At 36.6% G+C, this 26,619-nt stretch overlaps 1 protein-coding gene across 4 annotated transcripts in view; it reads right to left on the bottom strand.

Moving 5' to 3' along the window:
- LOC143346869 (tachykinin-like peptides receptor 99D) overlaps window positions 1–26,619 on the bottom strand; it is a 127,525-nt gene that overhangs the window by 54,147 nt on the left and 46,759 nt on the right. For all 4 annotated transcript variants that reach the window (XR_013080523.1, XM_076775453.1, XM_076775452.1 and 1 more), the window contains exon 2: window positions 11,503–14,130. Coding sequence is in view for 3 of the 4 variants with exons in the window: in XM_076775453.1 (XP_076631568.1) it covers window positions 11,503–11,936 (434 nt within the window). In the remaining variant the exon portion in view is untranslated. The remainder of the gene's footprint in view (window positions 1–11,502; window positions 14,131–26,619) is intronic.

Raw genomic sequence — 26,619 nt, 5'->3', positions numbered from 1 at the left:
TCGTCATGGCCATAATTGTTTTTCAGCAATAGTTATCAACATTAAACGATATAGAAGCTACTATATACAATTTTTATAAATTTTTTTTTATTTTTGACTGCGTTTAACGATAAAATAGCCGTAAAATATATTTTCAAAATTTTCGTTTATTCGCCCGTTCGTCTATGCAAACGCTCGTTCAGCCATAACTCAAAAACGGCTCACCACGCTTCGATAAAATTTCGTTCGCGCGTTGAAAGCTTCCGAAACTTAGAGAATAAGCTCTTTAAGTCGGGCTTTGCTCGCGGTGAAATATAAAGAAACAAATTTTTTTTAAACCGACATCCACGCGAGCAAAGCCGTGGGAAAAAGCTAGTTGATATAGGGGACGGTCTGATAACTTTGACCAGCTTGAATATCTCCTTTATTTGTAGAAATATGGGGAAATTTTATCTACAAAATTTATTTTCCTCGAAGTCGTAATTTCGTGAATATTTAGACGATTTTAACTTAATAAAAGGTCGTTCGACAGTGAATAAAGGAGCAAAACAACGATTCTTACATCATTAGGGGTGCTAGAATTGACGTTTGTTCGTATCGGAAACATTGCAACGTGATGGAATCGATCCGAAAACGGCGAGTCCGCCGGGCTTCAGAAATCCGACGATTGCAATGTTGCGTTAATGCAGACCGATTCCAATTCGAGCACCTCATGATGTAAGAGTCGTTGCTTTACTGTTTTATTCGTTGTCGAATGGCCTTGCAACAAAGGTCGTTAAAACCGTTTAAATATCAACTATGTAACCAAGAATCAAATAGTAACAGATATTCAAGACGATCAGAGCTACTGTATAAATGGAAAATTTAAAAGATACGACCAAAAACGAGCTATACTTTTATCTTGCATGTATGTTAATATATGAATATGTTTTTTAAACAAAAGATCCTATTTTCAAATTATGTAGAGTACACTTAAGACTGATAATCTAAAGTAAACTTCGTAAAGTCTCGTTTGCATAAAAAATAGAGTCAGTACCCGGTTTGAAACCAATTCGAAATCGCGTAGCGGTACAGGGAGCGCTTTGAAGCGCGAATCACAATAATCCTGACGATGGCGAATCGTGTCAGAATCCCAAAGGACGAATACTAATTGACCTCGCCGACGATTTAATCATCGATTGTAACTCTGCCTGGCAACGCTCGTAGTTCCCGGGGCTGGAAGCCTATAACCTCTCGATTCGAAGATCACGAACTTGTTTCTGTTTCCTGGCAACATCGCTTCCAAAGGGTTATTAGACTGGGAACAACCAGCCTTCTCATCTTTTCGAATTAATAGAAGATCAAGTGCACAAAGATTCCTCTTGACCGAGTATATTTAATTGTAAGGACGTTTTCTCTTGAGTCTCTCTCAGGAACGTGATTCGAACTACGATTTAAACAACCATTATCGACGATGTTCGTTACCCAGGGTCAACGACCTTCAATTTCGAGCGAAGGAAGGAGGGACGCTCGGGCCGTACAAATTAGAAAATCACGTTGAGCGCGTTAACAATGAAAATATCATCAACGGATCGACGAGATTTTTCCGATAAAAATAAATTCAAACGTGGCCTTTTCCAAATTATTTTTAATAACACGTAGTCGAGAGGTTTCCAAATACGATTCGTATTAAGTTTAATTAAAACAGTTTGAACGAGGTCGCGTTTAGATTCATTTCCGTCGGGACAACTTTACCAATTCGTTGATAATACGTTGATACGTAGAAATTTCGATCATCGAGGACACGTAATCGCTTGCTCGCTATTGTTCTGTCTCGCTGAATTCTAATCTGGATGAATTCTATACCTTCTGTTCGTCAAGCAGCGTACGCGAGGCTCGATTTCAAGCCGAGATAAAGAAGGTCGATTCAGTGAATATTGTACTATATGCATGACGAGGTGTACTGGATAAAACACTCAAAACGGGCCACATGATTCATGTTCTTAATTTTACGAAAAGAAAAGGATGTTTCAGACGTTCGTTTCAATTCGAAGTTATTTCCTTTGCAAAGATTTAACTTGGATTGCTGTTATTTTCCGAAATTTGTTCGCAATATTAAGGGGTCACATTTTTCGCAAAAGTTAAGATTCACATGCTGGTCTCTCTTCAGTATCGGAATGTTTTCTCGAATCGATCGGACCGTCGGTACTGACAGTGGCATCGGAATTTTAATCGGTTCGCCAATTGTCGGGAAATAGCGCCATAGGCATTTTGATTAAAATTCGCATTGTGGTTTATGTTCGCGTTTGAATTTCGATTTCCGTAGATCTTCGTACTCTGCTTATTAATGTGCTCGGACCGTATGGGAATAAAAACTGCTCGATGACCGAATGCCTGGAAAAAATATCTAAGAATATCAATCGAAATTATAAGTTACTAAAGAGTACAGTCGATGCACCTCGAATTGAAAGAATAGAGAAAATGAAAGAAGGAAAAAATGATTACAAAAAGGAGGCAAGATATAATAGATAAAGAAATAACTTAAATATAGTAATACTTTTTGTCATATTTTATAATTGTCAGGAAAGTAAGAATAAATCGAAAGTGCGAAATGGCTTTGTTTCATACGATGCAAATCAAACTTAAAATCTTATTACATTATTTTCAATCAACCTGCAATCAATTTTTATAATTGCAAACAGAGTGTATATTTATACGTGTAAATGAACACACCACACGATTATTTAATTCGTTTTCCTCAAAACAATGGCTCGTACGCAAAAATATGATTACGTATATTCGATTTGCTTCCTTTGTATTGTTAACTTTTTTGATTATATTCTAAATTACGCTTCGTCCGGCATAAAGCACACGTAACAATTATCGACATATTCTTCATCAGTAATAATGTAACGATTAAAGAAAATTCTGAATGTGTATTACACAATAGAAAATTAAAAGACGTTAAATATAAAAAATTTAATTCTCAACAGGAATTATTTTTAAAAATAAATATTAACGTTGTTGGAGATCGTTGAATGCCACTAGTAGATTGAGAGCAACAGGTTCTCCTTACGATTACTACGAGTTTCAAGTTAAATGTCGCACCGGAGCCTAGATCTCTAATTAGATTCTGAAGTACTAGAAATTAAAAACGATTTAATTTCAATTTGCCAACGGAGAGAGCAAGTGGATCGTTAACGTTTACTAGCGTTAATTATTTACACGACGATGTCATTTAATATTATTCGTCGACGCAATTGTTTCTGCAAAATACTATTAATGATATTTCTATGCAAACGTTGCGCAGGGTTTGCGTAATATTTAATACATTTTAAGTATCAATGCCAATATATTGATTTTCGATTGCGAACGCAAATCCGTCGACGGCAAAGATGATTTGTTTGACGTCGCTCTTCGCATCATGGTTATTCAGGTTACACTTGACACTTTGACTCATATTATGACCGATCTGTAGCGGTGATTATCTGCTTGAACGGAGAAACTGTCGGAAGCGCTACTTCCAGAAGAATGATTGACGTAAAGGATCATTACGCGGAAAATAGATGGTGTTTATGGATGCTTTAACGTTTTAAAACAATGCTTAAAATACAACGGTATTAGCATTTTGTACAGTTTTTTTTTTGGCAGAGTTAATACTAGCAACAACCTTCGATAAAATGATATTTCGTGTTTCCTACTGGCAGAAAATAATACTAATTCAATTTTCGAGGGTTTATCTTTTAGAATATATTTCAACAGCAAAAAGATAGCACATCGTTTCTGAAATTTTTAAATTTCTTTAATTTTCGGGATCCAGATCTTCCCTTACTTTTTATTTAGCGTAAATGTTTGGTTAACTTATTTTATCGTAGAATAAACCTTTTGCGAGACACGTGGCCATGGAAATTCGCGTTAAAGAGTGACGTTAGAACCTGCACAGAAGTATCGTTTGAATAAGTATCTGCTTGGCCGTTAAACACTGTCCAGAGAACGCTGGACAGTTCACGTATGGTAACTTTATCCTGTAGAGTAGGTTTCGTGTCTCTATCGCATGTACACGTGCGATCTGCAACCGAAAATAGCACCATCGAGTGGAGGTGAATTAAGCCAGCGTTGCTTGGCTACATTTTATGGACACAGGGATGCTTTAACATGTAACTAAATGATTTTACGAGATCGGATTCATGAATGTAACACTATTACACCCATTGAACGTTAGGAATGGCAATTTACGCGAATGTACAAATACAGGGTGTATTACTTTGCTATAATAGCTTCGTAAAGTCAACAGGTATAGCTATACACGTTTAACAAATCTTAATTCCTATGAGTTTAATGGAATAGACGTGAAACTAAACAATACGTACCGGTACAACGAAAAATTAATGTTTTACATATGCCAAATATTCCAATACGGATCTTGGAAAATTTTAGCAATGTGTTAGAGTATATGGAACTAAGAGTGTGTTGAAATTTACAGCTACCCTGGCACATTAGTATAATTTTTCAAGTCCCATCTATTCTCAGACCCTACCTTTATATTTTATACACTAAGGGTGGAATAATCAAACACTTGGCGGTTTATTTCTTTCTTCAGCTGGTAATTTAGAATCCCATAAAGAGCAGAAAACAAGGAATGAAGGAAAAGAAATTCGCGTTACGAAGTATCTTTATATTTTTGAAAAATATTCAAAGTTTCGTACATTTTTGCGCGCTGAAAATATTTTTTATATCACCGTGTTTGTATTTCAGTTTAAAAAACTATTCTAAATTCTTATCGCCTTGGTATCGTTCGCGAGGAAGGATTATTAGATCCCAGCAACTTTCGTTCTATCGATCACGTTTTATTTCGCGTCCATCCTATTCTCTGTAGGAGAATGAAACTCGAAATTACTAAACTAAGAAGATAGAAGAAATGAATGTTCCTTTGGCCTCGTTGTTTAGTTGTGCCAAGCAATTATTTTATCAAAGAGAATGAGACAAAATTGGAAGCGATGTCTGTAAACCGTAATGGAGTCCCTAGAGTTATTCTTGTTTTGCGTTAGTAAGACTAATTAAAGAGGTAGGCGATCTAGGAAACTGGTTTCCCGTTTCTCCATTGCATTCCTCTGCGGTTGAAGCATCTTTCTTTGTCGTCAAATCATCAAAGGGCGAAACTATGCGTTCGGGTCAAACACGCGATCAGCTAACTGCTTTTTAGAACAAAAGTGCAACGAAGAAAGGAACAGCTTGTTCGATAATTGCTTGGCAGAATACAAAGATTTGCAATTGAGGCCTCGATGCTACGTCTGACCAAACGTAGAACTGTACTACTTTAAAAAAATGCATGAAATGAAATCGTGAATCCTTTAACTGAAATCATGAATTTTAAAATCAATTTTTCCCCAAAAAACAAACATCAATAGAGTTATTTAGACAAAATAGAATTTTCCACTTAATTTGTCGATTACAAAATTTATTTTTTGCCTGCTTCAGAGCATTTTTCCACAGCATTTTCTCTTTGGTGATCTTTTCCGAAGCAAAAATCTAATTTGACCCCGCTGAACAGCAGCCGCTGAAAAAGCTTAATCTTTTTTGCTTGTTGGTCAGACGCTTCATCCACTGCACGCTTCGCCAACCCCCATTATCCTGCTGGCCTTACACGCTTCCTATCTTGTGATATATCTGTTTCGTGTAATACCTAACTAAGGGGTCGATAAATTTCGCATACAACATTATAAGGAGGACTCGACCGAGATTTGAATTTAAAAATCTAATTCCAGTGACTCTTCGTTCTATACATTTGTGTAATATAGTTAAAAAAAAATATTCCATAGTAAAAATTACTCGTTCAACGATGGTCACATAATTAGATAAAGAATCATTAAAATTTTAAATATAATAAAAAGATTGAAAGAGCGAACAATTAAACAGGATATTTTATTGAAATTCTTCTTCGTTTGCTAATGTTTAAGTACGCGTAAAAAAATCAAAGAATAGCGAAAAAGTAGAGGGTTCGATAGAGTAAGAGGTATTTCATTTGTCACCGTGAGTTTCTATGTAACGAATTAAAATTTATTTGGTTTTGTTCTTTTTCTTATCGATTTCCTATCAATCCATCGACGGATACGTCCTACCTTTAAAGCAGAGAGGTTTCAACGTTTTGCACTCGTCTCTTCTAACCGAAGATTGCGCTCTGTTCTTGATTGCTAATTTAGTGCTGCAGTAATAGCCACGATTAAAACTGAACTCTGTGATCATCGCAATTGAACGCCGCCTCCTTTCGTACCGATCGGTGTCGCTTACACTATCGTCGCTGTTGTAATTTGAATTTTTGCGATTTCGCTCTATTATTAAGCGATGCGCATAGAAACGTTGCCCCCAACGTTCGAGAAAATTGCATTCCCCGTTGATGGTTTGTTTCCAATAAGTGAAACTTATTGATCGACAATACGTACTTCTGTCAGATTTCATTTATCCGTCAAGGAACTCTCGAGAGGCGTTGACTTTTTTATTAACTTCTCTCATGTGCATTTTATGGGTTGTTTAATGCGAGTGGGAGTTTCAAGTTAACTGTTGTCACACCGAAGACTAGATCTTTAATTAGATTTTGTAGTCGTAGAAATTTCAGCTTAGCGTTAATTATTTACATGACGTAATCGTTTAATATTGTTCGTCGATGCAATTGTTTCTGGAAAATCCTATTAATGATGTATCCGCGTAAACATTATGCAAGGTTCGCGTAATATTTAGTACGTTTTAAGCAACAGTGTCAATGTATCGATTTTCGATCGGCATCGACAAGTTCGTCGATGGCAAAGGTGATTTGATTGACATCGCTCTTCGCATCACGGTTATTCAGGTTACACTTGACACTTTGAATCATATTATGACCGATCTGCCGCGGTGATTTATCTGCTTCAACGGAGGTACCGTCGGAAGCGCTACTTCCAGAAGAACGACTGACGTAAAGGATGATTACACGGACAATAGACACCATCGATCGATGTTTTAGCGTTTCGAAACAACCCCTGAAATTGAGTAACGTCCACAGTTTGTCACGTTTTTTTTTACAGAGACAGTATTGGAATGATTTTTTGCAAGAATTCTTTTAAACAAGATTCTTTTTTTAGTATATCTATAACTGCATTGACCGCTGAAATTGGTTATTAGCTATCCCGTAAGAATTCTCGATCGCGTTTAAAAGAATTGTTATAAATTTTACTCGGGGCGAAGGATTGCTCGTTTTAAGGATTACCCAATCTCACTCCTGAATGGTTGTTACGAGCAGAGTTCCATCAGTCTCCCATTCTTCATGGTTTTTTTTACGATCGAGACTACTAAAGCAAGGAATTAGAAGGTATTAACGTTTCCTTGATCTCTCTGTTTAGTTCTGTCAAGCAATTACTTCATCAAAAGAAACGGGACAAAATCGACAGGGACGTAGCACGATCTATAAAGCAGACACTAAGATTAGACTCGTTTCTTTTTTTATCTGGAATAGATAAATTTTAATCAGGAACCACCATTTCTCTTTCTATCTCTGCTTCTTTGCTGTACAATTGAAGCATCTTTTTCTTATAAACATACCAGCAGAAAACGGAACTTTATGTTTTGACCAGCCACCAATTCTCTAATAATTGTCGTAGCCAGCTTAGACTAATTATTCTCTATTGTCTGAGATATTTGATCACTAGTGGTAAACATTATTTTTCAGTTTTCTCAAGAGAAAGAAATCGCGTGGAGTAAATTTGAACGAACGAGCTGGCTATGCTATCTCCCTGGTACGTTCAAATCAATGATTTAGAAAATTGTTATTCAGAAACACTTTTTTAACTCGCGAAGAATATGCTAGTCAGTAAATGTTAATCATCTTCTTTTCCAGACCCCTAGAATCAATTGTTCTATTCTTGGAGGGGTTGTATTAGACTCTGGTAGCAAAAAAGAAGAAATTTTCTTATACCAAGTAGAGTCTGATGGGTCTTCTCCACCCGTTCCTTTATGGATCGAATAACATAGAGAAGGCTAGTTATTTCAAGTCTAATACACCCTGGTGGTGCGCTGGAATGGTAGGGCGGGGAGATAATCATATTCATGATATTCGGATCTAATAGCTTATGTGTCGGGGTATGAAATTTTACCTCATTTCCTTTGGTAAAATTGCTTGGTAGAACTAAACGAGAAGATCGAGGAAACGTTAATTCCTTCCATACCTTTGGTTTAATAGATTCGATCGTGGGATCCATTCTCATAGACTATAATAGTTTTTCAAGGTATAAGAATAAATGCAAAATGTTTGTAATGCATAAGATCGTATGAAACTGCGAACGTTTTAAAAAAATGTGAGGATAGTTCTATGTAACTTTGAAGTATTTCAACGAATTCGTTATTAGAAACACGAACTTCTATACAATTGTTTTTCATAAAGGCAAACTCATCGAAAAGTTCTCGTACCTTTATAATTAAAGTCTGCCCTTATAAAAAGTGTTTGAAACGCGCACTTCTCTAATTACGCCTTTGTCGAGTTCGCTTTTGCTTCTCCAAACGTCTTAATTCGCGAAACGAGTGCAAATGCATATTGCACCGTTGCACCGAACGGGAAAGTTATGTCATCAAACGGTGGCCTCACGTGGGGGAGTGAACTTTCTCTTGTATGAATTTTTTATGTTTTTGCAAAAAAAGGAGTTATTGGGTGCCCCAGATTTTGGAGTCACCGTTACATCGGGCGGTGAGAATGAGACAGAGGGAATTCGAAACAGATTCTTGGATTAAATGGATATGGTTTATCAGCCTCGTCTATTTTTGGGGACCAAGTACTCGGATTTCCGCTTTAAGCCGCGTGACGATTTTTACCAGTCGAGCATCGTAAACGGGTCGAATAGCAGCGGTTCTTTTCGCAAATAGTTCTCGAGTTTTGAACACGGAAAAGTTATTTACTGCTGCGGCGAGTGTCGCAGCCTCCCAATCGCCTTTGCCTCGCTGAAACTCGATTTATCCGCGGAACAATTGTACCGGGGGTTGCGTCTGACCCGTCTACCGTTCGCGTGTGGATGTAGAAACGCTTGGCTGCACTTTAATGAGCTTCAACGTACTTTACCGAGAGGGCGAGCTTCTTTCTGAATAGAGCAAACGGGCAAGCAATTATTCAGTTGATCTCTCAACCGTTAATGCGACCTGTTGGCGGTTGCGTTATCTCGATAGGAATCGTTTTCCATTTTCCATACGGATGTACATTACCGCAGGAACCAATTTCCATTTGTTATACGGTCGTCATGATTGCGTCAAAGTCAGGAAACTGATTCGCTCCCACTTATCCGCGACATTCTTCATCGCTTACTTATCTACTTGCCCTTGTTCTACCCTCCTCTGTACGTATAACGTGTTTAACTACCGATTCAAGAATTCGTTTCCGTACTTCCCTTCAGTTTACGAAAAGAGTTCGTCTTTTACTCACGACCGTGTTAAACGGAGATATATTTCAAACCGCGACATTTAAACGTCTTGCAACAGGAGTCTTCGCATGTATCAATGGAGTTCTTGGAAGAAGGAAAAGTACAAGAAAAATGTTTCCCCTAATATTTAATTCGTATTAAGAGGAACTATAGGAATCAATTCAAAATATTTCTAACACCGACAATCAATTTAGTACCCACAGGATTATCGAATCTTCGCTATCGTTTATAACTTTTCGATTTACGGTGGTTTTTTGACGTTTATTTACTTTTATTATAAAATTTTTTTCTTTTTTGCGCAATCATGGTGTTTGTTATCGTTCGCCGTTTAAACTCCCTTTCGATCGGTATATTTATTCATAGGTTAAAATGGGTTATATTGTACGCGCGTATACGTGTTTGCACGAACACAGAAGAAAATTCTTCCGTGATCGAAACCTAGATTTCCTTGACGGAAATTCTCGAGTCTCAGATTCTGTCGTGGTCTCGATAACGCACATTATCATTTATCGGGAGTGTCACAGGCAGCGGGCGCGATGCGCCATTCACGTTCTTAGCCTCGAGCCGTTGAAGCATAATTCTTCGATAAATTGTAGTATCGGTATTATCAAGCTATTCAGAATCATCGGTCGTTTTGACGCTGTTTTGCAAGGTGTCTTTCATCGCGGTCGAGGCGACGCACAGCGAGCCAGAATTTGTTCGTAAAAAATTATATTGGAAACGTCATAGTCGTAGGACATTTATAAAATTAACATTTTTCTTTTAAATCACTTTCTTTATCAAGTGGCCGAAATAATTTTAATTCAAAGAATTAAAAATAAAAATAAAAATTGAAAGAATTTATTTATCGGAAGCTTTTCTGTGTGTAGCTTTCAACAAGTCGTCGAACAATTAGTTTTGTGGCGATATGAATGGATTCTGGCTTGCTATATCGACACGGGCATCTCTTAAAATAACGTGACGAATGCGTGCGAATGACAAGCGAAAAGAGAGAACTAGAAGTACATAAATGACAAATGAGAATTAAAAAGGACGGTCCTTAACTTTCACTCTATCGCGACAATGGATTCGGAATTTTTAACGTATGTAAGTACTTTCCAGTATCCATCCAACGTGTTACCCGATGGAGAATGTAGCGCGAGCTGAATTCTTATTATTTAAAAGTAGTAATACGAGTACTCGTTTTTGCACATGGCCGAATAGAACGGTGATTAATAAAATGATTGTTATATTATTGAATAAATTATACTAATATAACTACGTAATTAAAGTAGTTCTACATTTTCGACGACAGGACAGAAGCGTCAATAATATATACAAATCAATTTTCTCTCCATTAATGAAATGCCGGAACGTCTGTTCCTTATCGATTCTTTTGTAAACAATTTTCCAGGTCAGTGAATGATTCGAAAATTTAAATAAATGGTAATCTGTGCCCGTTAAGTTCAGTGAATATATTGGGGGAGAGAAACATTCGATGTCTATTATACTTATATTTTGCAAAATCGCCTTTGCAATCTGGTGTCGAGTATTGTTCCAGAGAATATAGACACCATAATGATCAATGTCTTTTGTTAAATCAAACAATTTCGTATTCATACGAATATGATTAATCGTTACATATAAAGTGAGATACAAACGAAAGTAAAATATTTTTGTGCGGTGTGTAATTATATTTTTACAATTGTAAATATTTAATTAAGATAATTAATTGAATAAAATTGTCTTAGAGAATTTATCCAGATGTATGTCTAAACTATTTGAGTAGCTAGCCTCTATATTTTACGTTTCTAGTATCCATTCGTAAAACCAGATATTTTTATTAAAAAATTTTTACGGTGGCCCGCAAGGAATTACTCATTAAGCAAATTGGGTCATGCATTAAAAAGGTTGAGAGGCGCCAATTTAGATTAATTTGAATTCCATCTAATTAAAAAGTTATTGAAAATGATTCGAGTCGCGTATAATTAAAAGAAAATATTCCAAGAGAGATAATATTTGAACGCGTTTCTGTTGGAAAGATTTCACCGATTAAAGATTACATGGTGGTGCAAAGTGGATCGAAACACTGTTCAACAAGCAATAGACTTTACTGAATTGTAATGCTTACCTGTCTATAGAAATCGCCATCAATGTGAAGACGCTGGCGCATATAGTAAGCACCGCGATGAATTGACAGATCTTGCAATAGAGCGTGCCGAAAGGCCAGTGACTGTTCAGCATGTAGATGTAATTGAACGTGACGTTCAGGGTGGACACCAACGCATCCGCGATACTGAGGTTCACCAAAAAGTAATTGGTAACCGTTCGCATTCTCTTGTGCGCCAGTACGATCCAAATCACTATGAGATTGCCTCCGGTGGCAACGATGATCATACCCGCGAACAATAACGTCCAGATCATTTGTCTCCACCAGGGGAGCACAAATTGGTTCCTCTGTTGCAGATCTGTGATATCTGTGGTGTAGTAGGTGTAATTATCCATCCACGATGTGGTGTTCCAGGGATCGGGCGTGGAATTCACGAATACTTCGAGAGCCTGCATTTCTTCGGTCGGTTTAATCAACTGTTAGTCAGGAACAAATTTATCCTTCCACTTAGATCAAACAGACGTTATATATCTATTTACACCTATTTATTTTACAGTTAATTTCTATACGTATTTATATATTACATCGAACACTAAAGTCAACGTATTTTCCGTCGTATCTTTCTCCGAGTAGGAATGTTGCAATAATTCAAAGAAAATGTTCTTATTTAGTTTCATCGTTATAAGCGCGATAGAGTTGATTTTTAAATATATTTTTTTTTCAAAGTTAGCATCTGTCATATCAGCATTCCGCACAGGTAGACACGTAACATTTTTTCAGTTCAGAAATAGTGAAATTTTATGTTGAGAATTTCCAAGAAGACTTCTTGGTCTTCGGTGCTGGTACTATCATCCGAGCAGTCACATAATTGCCACTCTTAGACTCATTTCGCGGTTTGCCGATTCGGCTCTAACGATAGTTGCAAGCAGTATCTAAGAAAATGTCCCATTGGGTATAATGAAGCCGGTGACATTTATCGTTATGCTACGTAGATTCTGTCCCTGTTCGAAGGAAATGCGAAAAACCAAGCTTATCAAGCTGACCTTGCTCGCTTCCGCATCCGATTTCTGGACAGATTTCTCTAACGGCCCGCCCTTCGACAGTTTACTCGACCATTGGACCGCTATATCAATTCGTTTTGTTCGTGCAGGCTATCTTCAAAATTAAACGGGATTTTTCTTTTAATACTGAAACATCCGACACGACGATACACTCTCCTCGCCATCACCATCGTGCTCAAACTATTCTGTATCTTTATATATCGTTACTTATCAATATTAATAACTCCATTTCATTTAACACGTGGCAACGTTCGAAACCGTTCACCCAATTAAATTTCAATTAAAATTGTTCGCTTTGATGCGCGTCTCTGCGTCTCCAAGCCTCTAATTCTTTTATTTACCTGCTTTGTTTAACCTATAGGGTCCTCTTTGGGTGGACACTGTTTGGACAGAGTATTTTTTACGCGAAATTACTCGTCCCGGAGGTTCTTTCTTCCCACGAATTCTGGCAAACTACCCGCGCTTTTCTATCGCGTTTTTCTGCCATGAAAGCCGCATCTTCTCCATTGTGTTCATCGCTTTTTAAGTTCCAGGGTCCGGTGGGTAATTACCTCGAAAAGTTTCGCGCGGTATTGTTAAAGAAATCCTTCTCTCGAATTCCCACCAGCAAGTTCCAGCCGACTTGGTCGCGTTTGATCGACAGTGTTAGCGAGAAGTTCGGTATATCTTAGCTCGTTCTATTGTTCGCGTGCATTTGAATATACTTAGCGGCTGGTGACGAAGACGGGAGGCGGAGATTGTTGTCCTGTCGAACTTCTATACCCTTGCTCCTTGTACTTTTCGCCGTATTTTCTTCTTTCAGCGTCTTCGCTCGGGGCTAGCGCAACGCGGCAGTTTCCATTTCCTCGCCGCGTCCCTATCTATGTAGAATTTTAATGCGCATTCTTCGGGGCTTTTCTTCCCCTTTGAGAACGATAATTTCGTCCGCGTCTCATTTCTTTCCAGTCAAAGGGAACTTGTTCCTGTTACGATAAATCCTCGTCGGATCTCGTATCTTGGATCGAGTACAATTTTTCTAATTGCTTATCGATTTAAAGGTTTCTACCGGGGATCTTCCCTTCTATTTCGATTTATCGAAACGCCTCGAACGCTCGGGAAACGCACAATGTTTTCGCAAAGAACTTCGTACAGGATCGAGCCATCGAAAGTTCGGGGTTTATTATTCCAGGCGAACAACCTCGAAAAGGATCTTTCCTCGCGTACGAGTTGTAAACGATTTCAAAGTCTATTCCGTGTCGCGCGAGCACGAAAGCAAGTCAGATTCAAGGAACATTTTTACTAATACTGTTAGAAGAGCTGTGGGTTCACAGAAAATATCACACGGGAGAGTCACTTTCCCGAATGTTGGCGTTCCGGTGGACAAGCAGAAAATTGTTTTCAGATATTCGCTAGTTGGAACGGGGACAAGAATGCTTTTGTTCGCAGTCGCAATCGTTTTCTCCGACAATCCTCATTGGAATCGACGTCCTAGAATCGTTGCAGGATACGTTTCCTTTTTTTCTTTTCTTTCGGTCGAACCACGTCTCTTGGACCGTTTCGTCACGTTCGCAATTTCTTCGAGAAAGCTCAGCGGCCTACAGGAACGGCCCTGGAACATAAATTGCGAAGACAAAGGTACTTTAAATTCATATAAAATTTTTCGTGCGCGAGCCTACTTGATTTATCGTCGTTTCAATTCTTCACCCTTCGAGTGTTCCATATTTTCAAGATGCTCAAGTTTAGCATACATAATTTATAAAATAATAGTTTCAAAGTGCAAGTAAGATAGTCTAAAGCGTTCATAAAAAGGTCTGAATATTAATCCCATAAACGTTGTGATTCTGCTTCTGCTTTAGTAGACGTGACTCAGTAGCCAACATCTATTAACAGGCTATTTCAAAGATGTTTTGTTCGATTTAATCGCGAGAAACGTGGAGTATTCGGTTTTTGTCGTTGGAGAGCAAACGTGTTTCGAAATTTATTAGAAGCTCGAGGAAACGGTGATCCAAGTTGTTGATTTGGACTGGTTAATCGAAGGTAAACAGAATAAAACAACGGATTTTCATTATACGCGCGAAGAAGAATGCGTATATATTCCTAATGAAGAATTCACTACCTACGCGAGTACGAGGAAGAAAGTGGAATATTAGAACAGCGGTACGTCGAAAGAATTGAAGTTAGACACCGTACAAATTTATGCTAGCGTTCTAATAAATTCATAGAAGCTCGATAGTTGCGAACTTTATATCGAATTTTTTACGAATTTTTAGTAAAGGTGTGGAATCAAAGAACGAATATATCGTAGAGAATATTTTCGTTCCGTGAAAAAATGTCAAAAATATCTAAAAAATAATTTTTTCGACGGAAAAGTTAAGTTACCGCGAAAACAAGATTTATTTCGTTCTAACATTTTTCTCGTAGCTTGAAAATAAGGGAAATTAACTTTTGATCTCTTTAAATGATGGTTGCGAATAGTTTATTACCCCGCAAGAGTTCTGCTTCTGGATTCTCGGAGCTGGCACTACAAAACTACGGTGAAAGAAGTCACGTACGTGGGTAAAAAAGAAAAGTATACTAGTATATTAAAAGATAGATACAAACTACGTGCAACCATGGGTGTATACGGTACTCGCAATTGGAAGAATTATATCAGCTTTCAGACACAGTTGATGCTCGTTTCACATCGCGCTATTAATCACCGCGTCCAGAATATTGTAGTAAAATTTCAATCTCTATTCTGCAATCAATTTTCATCCCCTAGGTTCAGAACTTTATTAAGTGTTTCATAAGTCGGATCGAATTAATATCAGGAAACTTTCAGGATCTATTACGACTTTACGATGATGACTACCGAGACTTTCGAAAACTGGATTCCAGTAATATTTACAGCCGTTCGAATCTTCGGTCTTGAAAGTTTAAAATTTCTTTCCAGACCCGCATTGGAACGGTCATTACTACTAATTCAAGTTTGTACAGGAACGGAGATACTGGCGATCCTTGAAGTTGTCGCGAGGTTACTGGATGCTAGAATTAGTACACTAGTGTCCTATAACCTCGTGGCAATTTCAATGATCGCTGGTGTAGATAGACAAAAGACCAGATGTGTTCTAAATTCCTATAGAATACTGTTACTCGGTTGAAACCAAATCAAGATGCAATCGTGGTGCACTTTGTGGCGACTAAATACAAATGGTGTATTAAATCTTAACTTTGACAATCATATAAACTCAACAGAAATACCATTAAATTCTAAGTTTTGCGATGAACTACCAAACGAATGTGTAAAAAATGTAAAGAACTGTCTATGCACTTTTAGAATCAGAGATTTGCCTTGATAACTTAGCGATTCACTGTATTTGCATAATTATAAATACGAGTCAGGAGAAAATCTACATTTAGAAAATCTAATAAAACATTTATTACTCGTCTTCTTTAATAACGGAAACTTCACTTTGATAAAGGTTTGTTTTATGGTTCGAGAATGTGAGGGGTGTGGAAATCGTTTCAGGAATGGCACTATGTGGACATTGTAATACACGTCCAGTGACATAAAAGTCTCGTAGGTTTTTGCAGAATATGCCCTCGTTTCTTCAAATATTTTTATTTAAATTTTATTTAAAGTTATATAAAATATACCCTCAAGAAGTTACGATCGCAAAGAATTTCTTTCGCTTAATAAAACTGTCAATCGACAATTTCATTTTTAAGTTTTGAACAGGTCTTCGCGAGACAAACTGGTTCGATCTGATGCTACCACAGTCTTTCTAGCGAAAGAGTTTTTTAACGTGAAAATCGAAACGTCGAAGCACACCTGCGTTCGCCAGATTTTTTACGTCGTGACGTTTCTCTATTTTCTCGAATAAAAGGAGTTATGAAAAGAATGCATTTTTCAGTCAGCGTCTGAAATTCAAAGCAATGTAATGCGGATATTAAACCAGATACCAGAAAATAAATTCCGGAATGATGGATTCGACGCTGGAACGCGCGTGTACAGCTTGGAAGGGAGTATTTATCCGTTTCGTTTTCAAAATAAAATTTTTTAATAGGTGAAACGTAATCAGGAGATTTAGAAATGTGTTCTTCCATAAAAAGAAATTTTTGAATGTTATCAAATGCTGGTTGCTTGATTAAAATAAACGTTTAATCGCGATATTTGTCCGTGAAGCGATTGCACAAACAAGACGCGTTCAAGTCTAGAAACTTGGTCTTATGGTTGGCATTTGACGCCGATACGGACATCTCATACGATGAGATCAATTATTCAGGCACTTAGGTACATGGTACCCAGGGAATAATTTCGGTATTCGCGAGCACAAATATTGTCTTCCCAGCTATGTATTCCACGAATTACCTCATATTCGAGTAGATGTTAATATCTGTTGGTATTGCTCCGCGTTATATTAATCACGCAGAAATCAGAACGCAGCAAGAACGATATAAAAGAAGTATGCAACTGTAAAAGCTAGAAGCATATGTAAATTCTACGAGGCAAAGTATAATTTAAAAATAGTAAACAGCCTATTAATTGTTATTATTTTTAATAAAGTGTATCGTTATAGTAACGACGAAGGATGACCAGTTTGTAATCCAAGCCGTTCAATTTTCATATCTTCTATTACAAACTTTATTAAGCTCCTTTATACTGTGAATTGCTGAATTATAGAGCATTCACCGCGAATATAGCGTTTTACTATGCTGCGGAACGCGAGCACAAAATTAATTGCCCATAGACGGTACTGCACTTAAAAACAGTGTCAATTTAATTGGGAAATAACGCGAGTCGCATTTAGTTATTTTCCAGCTGTTCTCGTTAAGCTTATATTATTTATTACTATATTCCAAACAATGACCAATCGATGTCTAGTAATATTGATTTAATAATTCACTACTAATGTAAAGATTTTGCACAAAAGAGCAATCACTATATTGTTTACTCCCATGTCACGGGCATGTGTTTTAAGAACTTAAAGCACAGTTAATAAAATAGAAATATTATTACATTTTATCTCCTCTTGAATGCGATTGTAATCAGCCATACATCGAATATACTTTGAAAGAAAAGAATGAAATTCTTGTTTAGGTTGTATTTGCATGACTCTTTTCGCGGTTTTACGCAGAGATAACATTATGGGTGGGTGCTTTGTGTCATAAGTCACGTATATCGTCCGCTTTGTGTTTTCTATTTTTACCATTTTCTTCGTTTCTTTTCAGTTGCGTTTCGGCTTTGGTACAGGCTATTCTTTTCTGTGTGTACATATCTCTCTCTGCTGTATTCGATATACATTCGTTGAAGCAATTAAAAGATCCTGCATCCGGACAATTCTGGGGAATGAACAAAATGTCGGAAATTAACACAATGTCGTTTATTAAATGCAGAAATCTTCGTTTCTCTATGTTTCGCTTCTACATGACGTTACAGTTTTTAAAGTATTAACTTTCTGCTGTCCTATATTCAGGTAGATTCGATATTCTACAGAATTACATCTTTAGCTAAAGACATTTTGTCCCCTATAATTAAACTAAAACAGTGACAGATATCGACATTATTCAAAATTAATGGGATTAAAGTCGTAGTTATTAACAGAATACAATGTATAAAATTATAGGCTATCTAAGAAAGTTAAAATAATTTTCTGTACTCGAAACATAGTTTCGAAAACTTTGCACTAGCGATTTATTCTCTGATGAAAATTGTCAATCGAATTATATTTCGATTAAAAGTTTGTTAGTAATTTCAAAACAATTCATCAATTTTATTTTCACACGCTAGTGTTGTACAGAATTTTTAATAGAAATGGCAATTTTAAATTTTGTATTACATTTACACGTGCCCTGATAACAAATGAAGAATGTTACCTGTTCGATGGACTATTCAGTTCGCGATGAAAGGAGCGAATATCTTTGCAAAGCTTCGGTGATAATAGAAATACCAGTAAATATCAGAGATGTAAAATGTCGCGTTTAAATACGTCGCTATGTCAGAAACTATCTTTTCCCTGTATCTTAAAGATCAATAATAAATAACAACGACGAAGGCGATAGAAACATTTTATTGAAAACTTCAGCATATTCCTACTGCATAACGTTGCCCTCTGTTTCTCGTGATTACGTATTTCGATCTCTAAGTATCTTCACATGTGGACAGAAACTTCAGTGCGTCAATTAAAACTTATCTCTCCTTGCTAGGAGTTCGCTTTTAAGCGATTCTCTCTTTGATAGAGGACTTTTACTCTTCAGCGAGCAAAAACTTGCTGGCGTAATGGAATCAGGGAGAAAAAGGTACGCCATCGAGGCGGAGCCGACGAAAGGCGAGGATCGAAGCGGAAAAATGAGAAGTCGCGTGCGATCGTGAATAAAATAATTACCGACTAAAACAGGTTGATGATTAAAGCACGGACAAGGTATACGAGTAGACCTTATGAACGTTCGTGGCCCAAATTTATTGTCATACCGACCTAAAAATTAAGAGGTGATTTCGACTAGTTGTGTGTAAATGCATATGAGTTGAGAAGTACGAGTTGTTCGCGATTCTTTGACCAGTTAAAGTTGTAAATAATTTGCATGTAATCATCGAAATGAATAATGTTAACAAATCTTATCATCTGCTACTATAAATCGACAAAAGTGTGAGTTATATTTAATTTGTACATTATATCGCCATCCATTAATATGATTCTAAAGTCAAGGTATTATCGCTGTTCTCGTAAGTCTTCGTTCTTTTTTCTTGTATCCGTGGTTTCTATCTTAGACATCCCTCGGGTTCGTAATACCAGCTTCGCGAGATATCGGGTCTTCTCCCACTCCGCCACCTAATTCGTCGCCATTTATACTCTGGTGATTAACGTATCAAGACGTGTCAAGAGGTGCGTCTTTCTAACTTGTTGATCTATTCATTATTACTACTCGCGTTTTAATTACGATCTCTTGCAATACGGTTTCGATTTAATCATTACTTAATTACCTATTTATTAATTATCCGGGTATATCTATTTATGAAACTGTTCAATGAATATATTTTATACCGTACGTTTACAATTCGAAAGGAAAATGTACAGCCGCGAGAAGCATTCGGTGGATTTGAAATGGTTGTGTAAATACGTCGTGAATTGATCGGTGTTTTATCCCATCAATGGATCGTCAGCAATAGTACTGGAATGGATTAACGATACGTTCTGTTAGTGGTTTGCATAGCTGAAAGGGCAAGGATAGTTGCATTGCTTTGCTGGAAAATTTCATACACACACAGATGATAGATATTCGCGAACACTGTGGTCAGAGTTAGGCAAATCGTATTCGAGAACGACGAATTAAATATTGAAACGCGTTTCTAGAACATCCGTTAATGGATTCCAATTTCCTTTTGAAACATTGCTCGCAAGTATTTTCGAAACTGTGTCGAAACGATTTTCGTGCAGTGATTTTAAGGTGCGCAAAGTCCTCGAAGGATGGGTCGGGAAAAAATATAATCGCGGTTCAAACAAACGAGATTGGAGGCGTTTTTCTAACCGCAGCGAGATTTCCTGCCGGCTTTCTTCGTGATTTCCCGCTATCTAGCATCTCTCCAGCCTTTTCTCTCTTCCTCTCAACCACACCCTCATTGTTTTTCCGTCCGAGACAGGGATGAAATTTATTCCGAGCGTAGGTGGCTCGCAGGAGTTCTCCGATTCGACGAAAGCGTATTGGTGTAACGCGCTCCCCTTTGTCGGAACGATACCGAACACCTAACACGGTCCAAATAACCCGCCAGCTGTCTCAACTTTTGCATTCTACTCGAACACACGCCCACGCCTTTTATGCTTCTCCTTTCACCAAATTTTATACTACGGCCTCCGGTTATTCCCGCAAAGTTTGATCCAAAGACATTATCCGGAACGCCTCTTGTGAACCAACCTTTATCTACTTTGCAAAGATTTATGTGGCCGTTACTTGCTGCTATTGCTTCCACATCGAGTTGGAAGAATTTTGCATACTTGTTTTCTATCCTTCTACAGCTCATCCCCCGGTGAACCTTCCGACGCATAACAGAAGATACGTTGTCGACCATGATAAATAGTAATTTTCTTTTACCATAACCTCCCACGGGAAAATGTAGAATCTCACATACCTTGAAATATAGATATCGTAAAAGTTATCGGAATGTTTCCCATAGTATTCGCGCTCAATTGATCGCCTTTGTATTCGATTTTTAGGACGTTGAAATCCACGCGAAAATAAGAGGAGTTTAACTGTTCTACCGTTTACAAAAATATTTTGAAAGTAGAGACTTCCGAATTTTTATTTTCTTTATTTTAGCTGTAAAGAATTGTTCCATTTAAATTATTTTTTATTTTATTCGGTAAATAATGCCCACAATGGAAAAGCATTTAAACTATGTTATCCTCTTTGGGCTAAGCTGTTGTAATTTACGGAAGCTTTAAAATTGTGGTCAGGGCATGCCGACCACAATTCGCGATGTTCGACGATTCGAGTAGCCGATCGATCGACCGCTTTTCTCCGGTAAACTCGGAAAACTCGAATGTTCTTTGCGCTATATGTGCTATTAATGAAGTAGTAGAGTACCGCAGTGGAGAGAATGAAATTATTAGTGTTCCCAAAACTAGCATTCTAGTTATTTCCCTGTATTCTAATTTCTTCATAACTTCGAAATTACTCCAAAAAACCGTAGAACGAAACTGAGTTTTTAAGGACTCGATAGAAACAGTTTCATATCTTGAAAGACTGGAAAGATTTTAAGCAGAAAGTAATACAAACGATTAATTCCTGACAAGGATAAACGATTGATCTCTGGCGCGGCTACGGTATTTCTGTTTCGTCGTTTTTTCGCTTTTGACGTTGGTACGTTTATAAATTATACATAAAGTACGCCAACGCGTAAAAAGTTAAGCGAAGCTGCAGAAACGCTGTTGTAAAACCAAACTTTGGTTCGACGTTTAAACGTCATGTTTTAAAATACGAGTCTCCAGTGACGTTTTCAATGTGTAGACACACGCGGCGTGACAGTCGACATGTTAAAACTGTAATAGGAAACATTATACGACAATAATGGAAAATGTGCCTTCAGCGGCATCAGACTTTCATATTAGGAGAAACTTCCAAAGTATTTGTCGAGTCTCTTGCACATCCGATACCACTCGCACTTGTCCATCCTTACGAGATTTCTTCCTTTCTTTCCTCCTTCCTCCTCTTTCCAATCTCTTTTGGTTGTTCGATATTCGCAGTCTTTATTGCTTCTAGAATAGCTTGTCGCCAGACGAAATGTTATATTTTTCTTGAAGCACACCCATGGCGCCTCCTGATAATAGGAATTCCTTGTTTCGAAAATTTATATTCTCTAAGCGATTTAAAGTCATTTTTTTAAATCATACGTTTCGTAACAAAAGAATTGTCAATCTTGAAAGTATAATTTCTCCGTTACTTACACCGATTCCTTTCGAAGATGATAGAACTCGTGGAAAGAATGAAGACTAATCTAATCATTCCCCAGAAAGAAATAAATTATATAATTTATAAAATATAACCCTGATAAGATAGTATAGGAAGCATACAAAATAATATCTATGCTAATTTAAGGAAATATAAATGAAAATAAGTGAGGTAAAAAGCGTAGGAAGAATTTGAATTTTGCAAGTATGAAAAGAATCTACATCGATACATTACTTTGGACGGGAATTGAAACCAATCGTGGAACACTTTAACTCGAACCGAACGAAATTTTCGACTTGAATTTTGTCTAGTGGATCACGGCACGAAATTGAAAATTATTCGCTCGTAAGTTATAGAAACGGACTACTACGATAAATTTTGTCTATTGGGAAAGGTATCTGGTATACGCTGAACGGTAGACTCGACGTTTCATAAAGTATGAGATTATATCTATCGACCCGATTCCAGCATTCGAGCAATTTACGAATTTCTACAGGCGTCTCGAGGAAAAATATCTATGTCCGTTGCAATGGGACTTTTATAAATCTACGTTGAACGCCGTACTTGCACCTGTATCTTCAATACGGCGATTGAAAATATTGTCACATGTTTTTATCGAACGCAATTTATATCTACGGGGTTGTTTCGTTATTTTAGAGAACGCCAAGCTTCGCGTCAGTTTACGACCGACGGAAATTCAAGTTTTAACGAGAGTTTTAATTACACGTATTAAAACTTAAATTACAAATACACTTACTTTAATATAAAACTGTTTAATTTGTTTTATGTTATTTTATATTATTTTTAATTCGACGATTTCTTCTTACTGCTGATATTGATAGTTTCTAGTGTAAGTTGCAACCTTTTGAAAGTGGATGCAACGTTTCGCTAGCGTTGCAAATGGCTTCTTCAGAGCCTGATGACGCTCTGATACGGTACCATACTGCAACGCTGACGAAACGTCGAAATTGGCTTCCAAAAGAATGAAACTCGCGCACAGAAACTTCGAACAGTATCTACTCTAACGGTTGTGAAAGTTTCAAGCATCTTAACGACTTCTTTGTGTACATCTTCTGGGAAAGAAAATCAGATTTTCTTGTTTTAAAAGAATCCACAGTATGCCTTTTAGTTCTGATCGCAAACTCGACTGTAGTACACAGTGTATGTGGAAGCACGTGGACAGAATCGCATGGGCGAAATAAAAGCATATCTGTTATTTCTATGTTCGCGTATTTCGTCATTCTTCGCATAAAAGCTACCATAGAGCTTCGTTAGAAATGTTAAACGCGCATCCAGAAAATAAAAACGATTCAGAGAATGTTATGGAAATACTTATAAAGGATATTATGGTACGCACGAGGTATAATGTATTGATAGTAAACATCTGACAGAAATCAATTACGCTAGGTCAATTTCCAATGAAAATTATTCAAATATAAACATATAAAGCAAATAGAACAACTATTTGAACAAATTTGTTATATTGTTTGAAACGTAGGAAATGGAAAAGTTGATGTATAGAAATAAAAAAATGTATATTGGAATGGAATATAGTAAAATCATGGAAGAACTAAAAATGTTGGGTAGAATAATGGGGAAATAGTATATTGAAATGTATAGAGAAATGGGTGAAAACAGCTTGGACAATCGTCGTATCATAATGGTTGTCCGCCGAAGACATCGATGGAAGAAGATATTGCAATCATTCAGGGTATGAGTGACAATCCCATTCAAAGTGTGGAACGTATGCCTTGCAAGTTTCATCCACCAGTATGTGCAAATACTGTTGAAAGGCGTTTACTAAAGGTCGGTGTCCACTACAGTGGTCTAAATGTATTCAGAGGTAGAGACTGATAACAGCATTCAATGCTGATATATTAAATACCTGCATATATGTAATTTAAATAAAACGTGGAAATATTTAATAAACAGTAGTTCGATCTACGAATCGCTGACCTACTTTAAATTTGACATATCGTAGAGATATTGACAGAGCATTATTATGCCGCAGTGATTCGTGCGACTTGTTGCACGTACAGCGAGTACCAAAAGTATTTATACCCTTAACGATTGTGGAAATATAGAATGAACTATCATCCTATTATATAAATTAAAATTTTAAATATGGAATAAAAAGTGGCGATGTAGTAAAAACGAAAACAAAGTTAGAGAAACTCATGATCAGAGATGTAAATTTTAATTGGAAATAATTACTGTCGAATACTCCTGACAAACAAACTACAAAAATTATTAGTATTCGTTTCTCGGAAATAAAAAAGCACAAATATAATTATGTATATATCAAAATATATTTATTGTTTCATTAGATGTTTGTAAAAAGGGAGTTTTCAGGGGAATCTGACAACATTCAATGGAAGTAGCGACAAGATCGAGAAACCGGGGTGCTTTTGTTCCTGACACCTCTTCCCCTAGCTAATTGTAAGTCGATTCTTTCTCTCGTCGCGCCTTACAATTAGTTTATTTGATATCAAGGTAGCTATTTTTATCTTGGATTCACAAGGAGATTTCTCCAATGAGTCCAACGATATTTAAATGAGTTTTTCAACAGTAATAGAACTTGTATATGTTTGCAGTTAATAATTTAGAAAATATTTAACGCAAATAAATAATTAACGGTGCTAATAAACATTATATAAAAGAAAACAATATTGCGTGTAAACTGAATATGTAGTTGAAACAAAAATTACTTCCAATATTCAAATTCGGAGTTAGAAAATCAAAAATTGCAATAGACAATATTCCAGTTACGATAATACAATATGTAAAAATTGAAAACACATACGGGAAAATATCTTTCCTTTATTGAAAATATTGGGAATAGCAAACAGAATTTTTTTAACCCGTAGTATACACAGGGATCTTTTACATAATACATGCGGCACTTCTACTCTGTTCCACGAAAATAGAGGGTCCTTTAATTTATTCAATAGAATACCTTTAAAAGTTATACAATTGTGGATATTTCTTATCGAGTCTTGGAACATTTATAACAGCGTTCGAATGCTGGCAGAAATTAATTTCATCCCTCGCGTTAACTTCAAGCGACGAATAAAACTTGAATTTATTTCCCAATTTATTTTATTTCTTACGATAAACTTTGATATTGAAAATTTGTTGGTCTGCGTTAAACAACCATTTCAAGAAGACGTTCCATCCTCAGAAATGGAGCTGATAACTCTTAAAAATGACCTTACGCCGAGAGGTACTGTTCCGGGAACTAAAGCTCCTAAAAGTAAAGCTTCTAAAATATAGTCTCTTATTCCTAAAAATAAATCTTCGATCCTGGTTTTGTGTTGCACTGCGTGTAAGAGCATTCTTCTGTTTTGTCTACGTGTTATGTAAATAGTAAAAAATAAATGTAGAAGTCAAATCAAGCGCTGGACCTTAGAATGAAAGGGGATTTTTGAAATATATATTAAAAAACTGCAGTTTTTATATTAAAAACCAATCTTCCAGCGTGAAATATTTACATTATAATCGGTATAGTAGGTCAATGCGTATAACAAAAGCATGACAATTTATAAGAATACGAAATAAAAAGAGAGACGAACCGAAACGAAGGAAATAGAATTGAAATCTCGGAGAATGAGGTGAGTTTTACAGTAAAACCCTTCCTTACGGGCAGAATTGCAATTTAACGTAACAGTGGTGCATTCTCTGTGTGACAACGTAGTCCTGTTTCTTCCTCTTCAAATATTCGTAGCGCACTTATTTGTTCTGTATCTTCACTTTCTGTAATAACGAATTAAAATTGATTGTTCAACTCTGTGCAAACAGTATTATTTCATTGAATTTTAAACATACATTTTAACATTTTTATATGTAAAATGCACGTTTAAATTAAAAAAAAAAAACAAGTGTAAGTACGGGGTGCACCAAACAAAAATGTTATGTCGTCAAAAAATGGTCCACGTGGGAGTTTCAGCGTTTTCCTTTATGAATTTTTTCTGTCTTGGCTGAAAAAAGAGCTTCGGCCTGTCCCAGTTTCTACAATCACCCTGTATAGCGCATACAGCAAAAGCTTCCATCGGAATTCTCAAAGAGCATCAATGCATCTCTTCACGTACAGGCAGGAACATTATCATGATGAGTCATGACTTTCCGTGGAGTAATATCGGTTATATAATTTTCTCAAAACCGATTAACAATAGACAACAGATTGCTCTCTCAACTTTAGGAAAATCTACTAATAGCAAAAACTGGAAAATATTATTTTAAAGGTCTCGAACGGGGTAATATAAAATCGAGGACGGGAAACGTCATTCTAAATCAATAATTGTCAATTACTCGATTTACATTTTACGAACTTATTTTCCACGGATCCGTGATAATAGTCATTTATTAATCTGTAACTCATCAATCAATCTGTGTTAACTGTCGTCAAATGTATGATCCATTATACGATACTAATGAATACGCGCTAGTCATTAATCAGTTTTTTGCTGAGGGGTGCAATATTTAGCAACGAAAAATACGTTTTTCACGACCATCATTTTCGCAGTAATCGTACGTAGTTCGATATTTCTGAATTATTCAAAATATTATTATATTATTATATTATTATTCGAAATATTTCGCTTCTTGATGCAAATGGATTAATTACTTCTTCTCGTTAAGAAAAATGATTTATTTATTCATGATAGTTTTCTTTGGC

The sequence above is a fragment of the Colletes latitarsis genome, chromosome 10 (genome assembly GCF_051014445.1).
Source record: "Colletes latitarsis isolate SP2378_abdomen chromosome 10, iyColLati1, whole genome shotgun sequence".
Taxonomy (NCBI): Eukaryota; Metazoa; Arthropoda; class Insecta; order Hymenoptera; family Colletidae; genus Colletes; species Colletes latitarsis.
The sequence above is the reverse complement of the archived record's forward strand: the minus strand, read 5'-3'. Positions and strand labels throughout refer to the sequence as shown.